The sequence below is a fragment of the Oryza glaberrima genome, chromosome 1 (genome assembly GCF_000147395.1).
Source record: "Oryza glaberrima chromosome 1, OglaRS2, whole genome shotgun sequence".
NCBI classification, from domain to species: domain Eukaryota; kingdom Viridiplantae; phylum Streptophyta; class Magnoliopsida; order Poales; family Poaceae; genus Oryza; species Oryza glaberrima.
The window spans coordinates 36,873,665-36,887,019 of NC_068326.1; the positions used below are offsets into that span (position 1 = coordinate 36,873,665).

Here is a 13,355-nt window from a genome sequence, read left to right on the forward strand (position 1 = left end):
ATTGCATGGTAAAAGAACAAATAAATGAACAGAGCTTCTCTTTGCAAATCACCAGTGATCGACTGAAATCACCAAACTTATACTGGTACAGACCACCAACTTTATGCAACACAAATTTGTTTTGCGTATCCTTACCAACCAACCTTGTCAGATTTTGCAAGGCAAAACCGTCTTTTAGGATACAGGCATTCGGACGCTCGATACTAACACCGAGCAACCATAGACTCTTCCCTGGGCTTAAACTAAAACTATACCCATCACTGATATATCATTTTATGATGAAACGATTGGGCAGCGAAATATACTGTACAAAGGGGGCAAACGGGCAAAACTCGCTCCATGTCATGGCTTCATTGGGGCGCAACACTGAGTGAAAAGAATAGTAGTAGAACTAGAAAAGCATACATCTATCTGGTGCAAACAAACTGAATGCAGAATGCGTGCAACCACGGTACATCGCCTGGTTCAACCACTGGTTCGTTCGGGTGACGGTCGTGAATGGCGAGATCAAAATCCGTTACCGCTTGCATCGGGATTGAATGGCAGCTGCTCCCCTGAGTGGCTAGATTTCCTTGACCTTGGTTGCTTTGGGGTCGAATATGGCGAGCTTCCATCTTGGAAGGATGAAGAAAGCCCATGAGCCCTTGGTAGACCTGTTGCATCGGCATCCAGGGAATAGCCTCTCTCAACTGTGTCCGCTTCAAGTGGTATCTCATCCAAAGTCTGAAGCATGTCACAAGGCCAATAAATAATTTAATGTTAGATCAATCAGTATGAAATGCTATTAAAATGGAAAACTTAGTTCTGACAAAACATACCTTGTATGCTTGCTGAAGGACCTTGAGGGTGTCACGTATTTGCCTCCTCTTTATGGTTATTTCATCGGGTTCTCTGAGCATGTCCGCAAAGAGGTCGTCTCTGCAACGATACATACAAAAACATCCAGCATTTGAAATGTTATAACGGATTTATAGGGAAACATCCAGCGTTTGAAACATTATAATGTATATGAGTAGAAAAGGCTTCCCTCACCTATAAAGCTTAGTTATAAGGTAATTATGCAGCTCCCGTTTTGTGTGGTTAACCTGCAAGCGAAACAAATCCTTAAAGAACATGCAACAGCAACCCCAAGAGGAAATTTACAGACATGGATAATTAGGATTTCTGGTCAGCTTCCCTGCCACTAGAAATAAGCATGAAACTGAATCATAACTGGAGAAGATATAGGCATATTTATTTGAATATACTAATGTGGCCAGAAAAGAAAAAGGAACCATTTATAATTAGTGATCCATCCAATGCACTGAAAATCAACGAGTCGCATCAACATAAAAATGCTACGCAAAAAGGAGGAAATATAATCAATACTCAAGCAAAACACACAACCACACTAATAGTAAATTAGTGATCCACTTGCACTTGCTTTTTAAGAAGCAATGCTTGACAATTGTGGTAAAAAAATTGGGAAAGTGTCCTAGGCACACAAGCCTTCTCGTGTACACACCAACTAACAATCTTCACCAAAAATTCTAGAAAAAATTGTACATGTACTTTTAGTAGTATCACATTTAAGTGTAAAGTCTCATCTTCAAATTCATTATATATATGTGGAGCACCAAAAAAGACAAAATTCTGACTGATTTATACCCTTAAAACTGTAATGCTATTGGAAGTACATGTACAATGTTTTCTAGATTTTTTGGTGAAATTTGTTAGTTGATGTGCACGGTGTGTACATGGAAAGCTTGTGTGCACAGGATACGTTGCCCCAAAAAATGTTATGTCTTAATATTTGTTTACTGTCATCTATGCTTACCATGACACTAAAAATAGTACATAGAAAGTCATGTTACATGTCCAGAAACATTAGTTATAATCGAAATAATGTGCCAAATAAATCACCATCCTATGCAAAGCGAGTAATAATGAGAAAAGTGAGACAACGATCACAGACCAGAAAATGCATGATTGCCTTTGGAACGAAGTCCTCAACATTTTTCCGCACTATATTGTAATATGACTTCAGTAGCAACTTAGTTATTGCTATTTCAAGCGCCTCCTGCTCAGACTGGCTTTCTGAAGGTTTCAAGACAACTGGTGGCTGTTTGACAATTACCTCAATCAATCACTCAACAAATTCAAATAACACTGATGAGAAAATATTAAGGCATTGATAAGATAGCTCACCTCTCTCAACTGTATCGTAGAGAGTGAATGCTCCAGGTGGGAAGTAGAAGCTGTATAAGATTTGTTCGATGAGTTGTCTTTTGCAGAAGAATGTGTACGATCATCACTAGTAGAAGAAAATATTGATATTGATCCCCAGAAAGATGTGCTTCCACTACCTAAAAGATGGCCAATAAATTGGGCTTACATCAAATCGCTTTATAGTTTCCCCCCAAAAAGAAGTCCCAAGAAAATGCCCAGAAAGAAAGAATCAAAGCAGTAAGAGCAACTCTAGAGAAGGGTATACTATTAGCATTCACATATGTTAGCACAACAGACTTAAGATATGACATTTGTAGCAAAATTCAAACCTGAAGATCCTGGCCTCTCAGCCTCAGCAGCAGGCCGTAAACCCTGATAGTGGATGACAAAATCGAAAGAAGAAATGCCAGGTGTAAGTGCCTAACAATTATAGACATTGCAAGGGTAAAAAAAATGGTAATGACAAAAACCTGGAGATGATCTGTGACTACTCCATTTACACCAGTTCTACCCAAAAGCGCACGCGGCTTTTGAGTTTTATCAGAAGCTTGTGACTTATCAGCATCTACTCCCTCCTGCAGTATAGTACGTTAGATACTTAAGATAGTTGATAATATGAGGAATCAAGAGCGGAAATTGCAGGTGAAGGATATGAATTCCTAAGTCACACCACCTATTTTCCAAGAGAACAAATATCTAAATGTGCAAAAAAAATGATAATGCAAATTACAGAATTAAAGTATCTGTAAAGATTATCCAAATTACCAAAGTAGTGTGCAGCAAGTATAGCACAAGTCCTAACATGGTGTACACCATGAGTTTATTTAGCCATGCCTCTTACTAAATGAAAAAAGAATGGTTGAATACAAACAAATGGATATCCATTATGGTATGGGCATACCAACGGTTATCATGAAATATGTTAAAGTCATGGAGAGGTACTATTTTTAGCTGCTAAACATTTATTATAGAATTACATGTACTGCTCACGTAGCTCTTAGTTCCAATGGTCCTCAAATTGTGGCAATCCTCATGCAATTAAGTAGAAGCACATGTCACTTATGAAAAGATAGTTCATCAGTACATCATTCATTAAATATTGTTCTTGTTTGACAATATGCAATTGCCACAAACACAATGTACTTGGCAGTGATTCTACCATATTGTTATTAAATTGTTTTTAGAAAATCAGAACGAAAAGGAAAAGGTAATGGTGCATATGATGTATACATACTCTTCTAGCCACAGCTGCCAGTCTAGAAGACCTAACTTGCTGCTGTGCTTGCTCAACAGCCTTGCTGCCGCCGATGAAATTTGGATGAGATGTGTTTATGTAATCCGCCTGAACCAAAATAGAGTTGCAGGTTATGACAATGAAAAAGATTATAGCATATCTATGCAAAGTCAAGAGTAAATCAGGGGAAAAAAAATCAGCTATCAATGGCCCAAACACTAGCTTAGATGAAATAGCTTGGTTTCTACATACTTCATAAATTGTGGGTCTGGGGGTCAGTAATCAGCACTATTTATGGAAGACTATATTCAAATATTGCTAGTGGCATATTTCTAAACTCCAATGGCTACCAGGAAATTTGTTAACCATTAATATCCAACATGATGAGGAATTATTACCTCCATCTCAATGATATGTGCTATCATATCCTGCGCAGGCTTAAGCCCATCCCGTAAAAACCTCCCGATGACTTCATCCATGCTCCTACGGAGCAGAGGAAACTGCTGCAGCTCAACAGCAAGACAGCGATGGCTCATCTACACAAAAACTTAAATTGTCAGTTCAAGAAGTAACAGAGCAACAATACATCAGAATGTTAGTTGATGCTGTGAGGTGAACCAGATAGATGCATCAAAAGTGCAAGTGGCATATTAAGAAAAAGCATATCCACAAAGATATACTAGGCATTAGCATACGGCAATGCCAGACAAGTGGCAAAAAAAGGTGTCAGGTCTAACCTTGACTAGCTCATCGTATATGAAACCTGCACACTGAAGGCTTGGATCAAGCAATCTGCTGATCTGCCTGCGTACAAGGACCTCAAAAGGTACCTGAGAAATGTTAGCGAAGGAAAAATTGTCAGCTTAACTGGCCATCATCCATGAATTACTCTTACAATCGTTCTTCCTAAAGTGGGATGGTATACCTCAGGTACGAACAAAGCACTCCTAGGACCAGTTGCGTTCTGTATAGCCATACGGATGTCTTCATCGGTAACATCTTCACAAGGGTCAACATCCTGTGTAAAAAGTTTTATAACTTCATTATAGAATAATGATGTGGTACAACATAATGAAAAGGTTGTAATTGAACATGCAACAAAATCACGAACCTCTAAGCTTTTTACATATATAGATTGAAAAATATAATGGATCCTTGCTCCACCACAAAGCTCAATTGTTGATATGTCCTCATTTTTTCCCTCCACCATCGAGGAGAAAGCTATAACATAAAAATGTTTCAACTTAAAATGGCACAATTTATCACATACAGCTTAAACAAAAGAATAGACACACTCCCTCCGTTTCATATTATAAGTCGCTTTGGCTTTTTTTTCTTAGTCAAATTTCTTTAGGTTTGACCAAGTTCATAAAACAATAGCAACATTGATAACACCAAATTAGTTTCATTAAATGTAGCATTCAATATATTTTGATAATATGTTTGTTTTGTGTTGGAAATATTGCTATATATTTTTATAAATTTGGTCAAACTTAAGAGTTTGACTAGGAAAAAAGTCAAAACGACTTATAATATGAAACAGAGGTAGTATATGATAAGACTTATACAAAAAATAACACAGGACTTTTAATCATACACAGTATTAAATGGCACAATTGACCATTATTTAAAAATTGCCAGCACAGTTAGTCATGATTCAAAAATTACCTTCACAGTACTTTGCCAGAATGTTCAAAAGCTTAGCACCTTGACCAGCCTGCAGTAAAGAAACACAGATGGACCATCAACAAAGAGGACAAAAAATTAGCTGAGAACACAGATGAATTGGCCTGATTTCATTAAGCCCTAAATAAAAAAGTCAGGTAATATTGTTGAAAAACATTTCAAACAAATTTTTTATGCTTCTAACACTTGGACAAAATTTCTTTTTTAATTCAAACCCCACCTTGGACTCAACTGGATCACCATAAAAGGAAAGCTCCTTAGCAGTAGTTGTCAATTGAGAACTTATACGTGACTTCAATCCTGGCAGAACAGTCTTTATATGCTGGACCAAAATCTGAAACATACAGATGTATTTTCGTTTAAATCACAACAGAAATATGAAAGTTATCAGATTGATTACAACTGATAATTTAATTACATAAATACCTGGTTTAACTTCTTTGCTAATTGTGGTATACCACAGTACTGAGCAAGACCATTATACGCCTAAAAAGTCAAGGAAAGTGCATTTCACAAACATGTAAGAAGAAAATAAGCACTAAAGTAATAACAAAATTCATTGCAGCCTACTGGATGATTACGGAAGAAACTTTCTTCGCGCGCCAGAGCTTCCTTGATACTGAGATCTGATTTGATATCCTGCATCGCCGAGAAAACTATATAATAGAAATCTAATAACACTAAACTTAGCACTACAATGGAAAAGCATTTGTCCAGGTTATGGAGGATTACATCCTTGGTATGCTACAAACTACTAGGACAAGTTTGTAATCACAAGGTAGTATACACATCTCTATTTGTTACCCATTATTTTATGAACAATCAGCAGGCTGATGCTAGACAACTACACCATCTGGAAGCTATGGTTATCATACAGACATACAGAATGAGTTCGCTCACGAAGTCATGAGAATGACCAGAATGCAGTACCTGTTGACTGCGGTTTACCACACCAACATAGCCTAGTCGTAATGGAATCACATTTCCCAACAGAAAGTTACGAGCATCTGTGCCCCTGTCCATTATGTCCAGCTGGAAGATAATAGAAGTGAAGCCAAGATCAAACTGGGTCACTGGTATGAACACAATGCTTATTTAATCCAGACAAAAAACTCAAGACCAGGGTCAAACCTTTGTTATAACACCAATTGTTCGAGAACCTACAAGAACAATGAATCAATTATTAATAAGAAACAAAATATATTAACATGAATTATCTAATGGATTGAGTCTGTAGTGAATACCATCAGGGTCAGCATTTCGAGCAATTTGAAGAGCATCAGAATTCGATAAGTCTGCATTTGCTGGCGAAACAGCCAAGATGATACATGTCTTGTGCTTGATATACGACAATATCATGGTCCTTATTCTGGCCTCAATGTCAGTTGGTTGGTCACCAACTGGCACCTTAGTTATCCCAGGCAAGTCAACCAACGTAATGTTTAGAACATTTGGTGAGTAGATCTTCAGTCGTATCTGCTTATCTGACACACCTTTGTTACCACCCGCCTCTCTGTCTGTTTCGGCCTGCATTGATTGGGGGAATGATTAATAGTGCTCTATGCCCTATGGTACAGTTTGTTCAACACTTGCAGGCATTGGCATAACTAAACAAACCAGCATAACTGAATCAATAAAAGCATAACACAACAAATGGTACAATTTTTCTAGCATATACTGAAAAAAAAAATTAAATCAAAGGTACTATTGTGCACACTTCTCCAATAACAGATTTTACATAACCACTAAACTCAGCGACCAGTTCATTCCGGACAAATAAAAGCAATGGTAATTAATCAGAATAGGATAAGCGTCACCAAATACACAGGCATATACAATCTCCACATTCAAGCAAATCACTAAGTTTAAACTACTGACAATATACCAAAGGCTGAAAGTACAAACATCTCAAAGGCAATGAACAAATCAAAGAGATTTTAGATAAGGCAATACACCCACACCTTTGAAGAAACACAAATGGACATCAGCACAAGTCACCATAAAAGCAACTATGAGAAAATATCGCCACCCCTAAATCTGAAGATGGAATATAACCCAAAAGGGTTATCCCCCAATCCAACCTGGTAGTGTTAGAATGTACCCAATTGCACTAAACCTATAGAGCCTAACCGGCATCACATACATCATAAAACCGAACAAATTACTAATGATCCATCCAAACCTGTTAGAACTACTCGAACCCCTAGCAAGCTGCCATTACACAACAACATTAGTACATTACCAGTAGACTCACGAGCAGTACAATACTAATTATTCATCCAAATCACCACAAACTATTCGAAACTCTAGCAAGCAGTCATAACACAACATTACCAGTGAACTCTCGAGCAGTAGAATACGCTAAGAGCACAAGCGAAGGTTCCAAACTAGTACCTCTATCAGTTAATCAACCATCAGAACGCCTAAATCAACATCGATAGAAGATAGAGAATGCGAGGGGGGAGGGGAACCTGGATCTCGCGGCGGATTTCGCGGAAGTCATAGAAGCGGCGGCCGGGGAGGTGGAGGAACTCGCCCCACTCATCCGCCTCGGCGTCGGCGGGGCGGCGGGGCTGGTGCACGAGCTGCAGCACGAGGGGTCGCCGCGTGCATATGTCGGAGCCCCGGGGCAGGAAGTCGCGGCCGACGAGCGCCTCGAGGACGCTGGACTTGCCGCTGCTCTGGCTCCCCACGACGGCGACCTGCGGCAGGTCGATCGTGGAGCTGCTCCCCAGCTGCGAGAAGATGTCCTGCAGCTTGTTCACGATCGGGATCACCGACGACCCCACCGCCGCCGCCGCCGCGGCCGCCGTCGCCGCCGCCGTCGACGGCGGCGCGGAGGACGAGTAGATGCCGTCCTCCATGGGAGCGAAGGGGTGGAGGAGGGAGCTCCGCCGCTAGACCTAGGGTTTTGTGCGGCGGAGGCGGCGACTCTGCGGCAACACGAGGGATCCCTAGATCGAGAGCTCTCGCGTGATTTTTTTTTTTTTTTTTTTTGGGTATCGATTTGAATCGGGAGGTGTCGAGGGGAAGGAGAGGAGGATTCAGAGGTGGGAGAGAGAGGAGGAATTGACCTTTATAACCTCCCCACCTTCTTGGCTTAGGGAACAAGAAGAACGTGCTGCTTGATGCTTCTTTCTTTCTTTCTTTTCGGGCATGAAAACAACAGAATCGATGCCCGATTGTGCCTCTACTGTTTTATACCAGAGTGTTTCTTTCTTTCTTGATCGACAAGAAGTCACTGTAAATTCATCATCAGTAGTAAAAGTTCATTGGTTTATTCCGTTAGGACTAGGCCCAATTCTTTTTCTTGACCCTAAATTTTAAATTTCTTATTTTCATCAAACCGTTAAATGGTGTGATAGATGTTGTTTAAATAAATAAATAAAGTTATTTTTAAATTTTATTATAGTCAATAATTAATTAATCATGTGTAAAGAAGTTTTCTCGTTTAGTGCATTATAATTCATCTTTATCATATCAACCGCATTTGATTTCAAGGATGTAGGAAATAATCGGATATGTGCTGTAAAAATAGCTTGAGCAATAATAAAACTGTAGTTTGGATCAGGTAAAACGGGGTCTCGTAGGCAACCCGTCCGGCGACGACGACTTTCTTACTCGTGCCGCGCGGGGATTTGACTATTTGCGTCGAAAGGCGAAATCCTGACCGTCCGATCATGAGCGGTGACGATCTGAGCCGTCCGCTTTGGAGTCGAGTTCGTCTCAGTCCCCGCGGACCAGTGAAACCATTGACTTGGCGTGGCCCCACCAGAAGGGCCATGGCTGACGTGGACAGCTGGGCTGGCCCACCTGCATTGAGGGAGGCGACAACGATAATTTGGAGATTAGTGGCCTCGGAAACAGCGTGACGGCGACGTCCGTCACGGCGGCAACCACCCGTTTGGAGTTGGAATGACTGTGCTCAACGCGCTAATGTTGCACTACTGTACTTCGTCTCATGGTTCTGGGCCAAGATAGCCCAGCTGATGCAAAATCTTATACTGGGCCGTGATGAGCACGTGTTGGGCCTAAACTGCTCGAGTTTCAGGAAAGTTTTTGACGGGCCAGGGCCTTAGTTGGGCACCTCTGTTTTGTTGTTCAAAAGTTCATGGCTCTTTTCTCCTTCATTCAGAGCGTTTGATGAATCAAGGCCAAAATTTCCATTTTGAGTTTTGAGTAGTCACCTCAATATAACTGTGGAGTGGCATTTCGTTTTCTTGCTTTTCTTTTTTTCTACTGGCACTTGTCTCACTTCCCTGTCAGATTACTGACCTATGAGGGGAAAAAACACTTGTGGATTACGGACGGGACAAGTAATCTACTAACTTCGTCAAAACATGGACAGGTGGCAGCTATGATTGTCATCTGAATTGAAAATCAATTTGGAAAAATACTGGATCCATCTCGCCCATTGGAAGACGAATTATTTTGAAATATTTTGTGCGCTTTCATGAGCAAGGCCCACGTGATATCATTTTGAGAGTTGTTGGCGAAAGCAACTGGCAATGGTTAACGATGGCATGTAGCCATGTACTGTCATGACAACAAGTTTTCTCCTGTTAAGCATTCAAAAAAACAGTTGCATCGGCCACACTGTATACTTGTACAGGACAATTGATCATTGATGTGTCCATCTGTGAAAAAAAATGGAAAAAAAAATCAGAGAATCATACACAGATGATTACCATAAGAAGGAATGTACTTGCGCAGAACATGTTTACAGTCAGAGAATCTGAAGAAAATTATCAATGCTGACCATGTAAACTGTGTACAATAAGCACACAATAAGAAGATTCTCTGATATACACATGGCCCCAACAGTTTACAAATGCACGCAACCCTGCTTCTGAAGAGCACATTCCCATTTCCATATCAAAAACCCCAAGAGGGATTGACTTTGTACAAGAGAAGTAGCTAGAGACGCACATGCCGAGAGGGAGAGGAGAAACTGCGGTCATATCATGCACCAATGCTCTAGCAACGTGTGACCAAGTAGAATTGGTCTCATTGGCTACTGGCGACTTATTTTGAAGAGATCAACGTCCAAAAAACCGAAGTGTTAAGTAACACGCCGAGCAGTTTCCCTCGCACGCTTCTTCTCCCTCTTCTCCTTGAATCCTTTAATTTGCTCCGTTTCTTGGCAGTGGCCAGCCAATGATGATGGGTGGCCAGCAGAGCGCGCTCAACCAGCTGGTGTCGTTTCTCCTCGGGGTTTCGGCGGCGGCCGTGTTGATCTTCTTCTTCTCGTCGGCCGGCGGCGGCTGGTCGACGACGACGGACTTGTCGAGCTGGGCGAATGGGACTGTAGCGGCGACGGCCAAGGAGACCAACCTGACGAGCACCGCTGCTCATGTCGAGGAGAAGGCTAACCTGACGAACAGCCAGGTCTGGAATTCAGATTAGTATACAAAACTGTAGTTTTCTGTGTGTTTAATTTGTCTGAAATTTTCCTGGCTTGGCAAAAGTTGACTTGAAAATTTTGACCGTGCAGGCGGCAGCGGCGGAGGCGGCGAAGGAGGAGGAGGAGAAGGAGCTGGAGAAGCTGCTGGCGGCGGTGGCCGACGAGCACAAGAACATCATCATGACGTCGGTGAACGAGGCGTGGGCGGCGCCGGGGTCGCTGCTGGACCTGTTCCTGGAGGGGTTCCGCGCCGGCGAGGGGATCGCGCGCTTCGTCGACCACCTCCTCATCGTGGCGCTCGACGACGGCGCCTTCCGGCGGTGCCGGGACGTGCACCTGCACTGCTACCGCCTCGCCGTCGCCGGCCGCAACTTCACCGACGAGAAGGTGTTCATGAGCGAGGACTACCTTGACCTGGTCTGGAGCAAGGTCAAGCTGCAGCAGCGGATCCTCGAGCTCGGATACAACTTCCTCTTCACGGTACGTTACAACACGCTACGTAGCAGTTGGAACAGTACTACTACATCTTATAAATTCACAAAAGGACAAAACAAAAATTCGTACTACTAATTTCATTTCACAAAAAGGTCCTCCACGTACATAAGCACATTTTCTAAAACCATCCTTCTAAAGCACATTCTAGATGCATACTCCCTCGGCGCCAAAATATTACAACGGACATTCTAGAACATCTATCTAGAATGATGTTCTATCTAGAATCATTGTACTGAAAGACTCGTATTACTCATATTAGATTGTAACATTTTGGAATAGATAGAGTAATAAATTATGTAATATTACGAATTATCACCATATACGTGCTTAATTACTAAGCTTCTAAACGTTGCAAAAATTTCTTTGAAATTTAAAGTACTAATTTGTAGTAGTATGTATTTCAAATAGTGCTTTTTTAATTCAACTCACTAAATATATAATGGTTAAACATTGGGTAATTTATCGATAACGCACCCCTTAAATATGCAAATATCGCAATATACACGCAGGACGTGGACATCCTGTGGTTCCGTGACCCGTTCGAGCAGATGTCGATGGCGGCGCACATGGTGACCTCGTCGGACTTCTTCGTCGGCGGCGCCTACAACCCGGCCAACTTCCCCAACACGGGGTTCCTGTACGTGCGGTCGAGCCGCCGCGCGGTGGGGGTGATGGAGGCGTGGCGCGCCGCGCGGGCGTCGTACCCGGGGAGGCACGAGCAGCAGGTGCTGAACGAGATCAAGCGGGAGCTGGTGGAGCGGCGCGGCGTGCGGATCCAGTTCCTGGACACGGCGCACGTCGCCGGGTTCTGCAGCAACACGCGCGACTTCGCCACGCTCTACACCATGCACGCCAACTGCTGCGTCGGCCTCGGCGCCAAGCTGCACGACCTCCGCAACCTGCTCGAGGAGTGGCGCGCGTACCGGCGGATGCCCGACGAGCAGCGCCGCCAGGGGCCCGTGCGCTGGAAGGTCCCCGGCATCTGCATTCACTGAAGAAAAAAACAAAAGGCGGTTAGCTTGTTAGTGTACATGGGTGTTTTTCACGAACGCGTAAAAAGATTGCACGTGTATATTCACTGCCACGCGTGCTGTGAGGAAGACGGATGGAAAAGAGGAGGGGGGGGGGGGGTCTATACGTGTTCTTAAATTAGTTCGGTGTTGCATTATCAATTCTTTGCCTGGCCAGGTGTATAACTGAGCTGAGATATATATTCCAATTGTTTTTTGGGGTACCCATAATTAAAATCCATGTTGCGAGATTGAAACTGTTTGTGGGGAAAAGCCAGCATTTCTCCTTCCATCCAAATGTCTCGGACGTATTTTCTTTTATCACCAAAAAAAAGAAGCAATCAACTCATCCCGCGTACAACAAAAATTAAGGAACTATACACATGTATGTAACCAGTAAGTATTAAGATGGATGCTCAAGTTCTGATCAACGATTCAATCTAGCACCACAGATAAGAAGTCTTGGGTGCATAGAGGCTACCAATATACCCATCTCATTTAGAAAGACCAGAAAACCAAATATGCATAAGACTTTTGGTGAAGGAGTAGATAGCTGTGCACATTTTGTCCGCTACTGAACAAAGCAACAAATATAGTATGTATTAAATGGCCCGCCAGAAAAGAAAAGGTAAGTATTGAAGTGCGAAAATTCTTATTTTTAGAAGTTTCTTATTGAAGACTCTTTATGAGCTTGCACTGTAACCGTTTGGCATTTCAGAAATTGTTTAATAAGAAAAAGTTAACTGTATATATAGCCTTTTTCCTTTTTAACAGCTATTTTTTATTTCATACTGTTGCCTCCATTTTCTACCTCTAATTATTCTCTCTTATCTTTTAGAACTCCATAATTCAACTTAGGGTTCATGTCACACGAAAGAATGGTTGTGGCCCCTTAGCGCAAGCTAGAGAATTTAAGATCAACCTTAAAAAGTTACATCGCCACTTTAGCTCAATCATTCATATAACATATGAAAACTTATGAGACTCGGTGGCTTTGTATATATTAGGAAAAGAAAAGGCCATAAAAACCCTTCTTGATGAGGGCTTAAATTTGGGTGTTTTAGGTGTATATCCATACCCAATCAAGTGAGCTAGCCTCAATTCATGAGTCCAAATAACGAATGATATATCTTTTCAAACATTTTTGTGATGACCACGGGCATGACTCATATCTTGTAGCGATCTTTTAGAGGCGTCCTTGTAATTTACTTCCTTTTTTAAGACATACCTGTGGACGGGTGCTAGTGCATGCAACCCTAATCGATGGCAATAAACGACCGCAATAGCTAAGCCAATGAGATTTATTTTTTGGTTATCC

General features: G+C 41.9%; 2 protein-coding genes across 5 annotated transcripts; one reads left to right on the plus strand and one right to left on the minus strand.

The window, feature by feature from the left end:
* Positions 1-21: 21 nt before the first annotated feature.
* On the minus strand, positions 22-8,220 carry LOC127762141 (dynamin-related protein 3B-like). Of its 3 annotated transcripts, none has more exons than XM_052286542.1 (20): positions 7,600-8,217; positions 6,373-6,655; positions 6,260-6,288; positions 6,059-6,160; positions 5,699-5,767; positions 5,555-5,614; positions 5,349-5,462; positions 5,111-5,159; positions 4,554-4,663; positions 4,368-4,460; positions 4,180-4,272; positions 3,841-3,978; positions 3,443-3,550; positions 2,679-2,783; positions 2,538-2,580; positions 2,188-2,237; positions 1,955-2,101; positions 1,033-1,085; positions 819-918; positions 22-723 (listed from the first exon to the last, which is right to left on the minus strand). In XM_052286542.1, exons 1-20 carry the CDS (start codon positions 7,990-7,992, stop codon positions 508-510), a joined length of 2,355 nt encoding a protein of 784 aa, XP_052142502.1. In that variant the 5' UTR covers positions 7,993-8,217; the 3' UTR covers positions 22-507. The 3 variants fall into 3 exon arrangements, with proteins under 3 accessions (XP_052142502.1, XP_052142495.1, XP_052142487.1); XM_052286535.1 differs by having other exon boundaries at positions 2,188-2,345; positions 7,600-8,215; XM_052286527.1 differs by having other exon boundaries at positions 2,188-2,345; positions 4,368-4,663; positions 7,600-8,220.
* A 1,793-nt stretch (positions 8,221-10,013) lies between these two features.
* LOC127757953 (uncharacterized protein At1g28695-like) lies at positions 10,014-12,304 on the plus strand. Of its 2 annotated transcripts, XM_052283554.1 has the most exons (4): positions 10,014-10,189; positions 10,276-10,516; positions 10,623-11,012; positions 11,537-12,304. In XM_052283554.1, the coding sequence occupies exons 2-4, from the start codon at positions 10,286-10,288 to the stop codon at positions 12,020-12,022; spliced, it is 1,107 nt and encodes a 368-aa protein (XP_052139514.1). In that variant the 5' UTR covers positions 10,014-10,189; positions 10,276-10,285; the 3' UTR covers positions 12,023-12,304. The 2 variants fall into 2 exon arrangements, with proteins under 2 accessions (XP_052139514.1, XP_052139506.1); XM_052283546.1 differs by lacking the exon at positions 10,014-10,189 and having other exon boundaries at positions 10,196-10,516.
* The last annotated feature ends 1,051 nt before the right edge of the window (positions 12,305-13,355 follow it).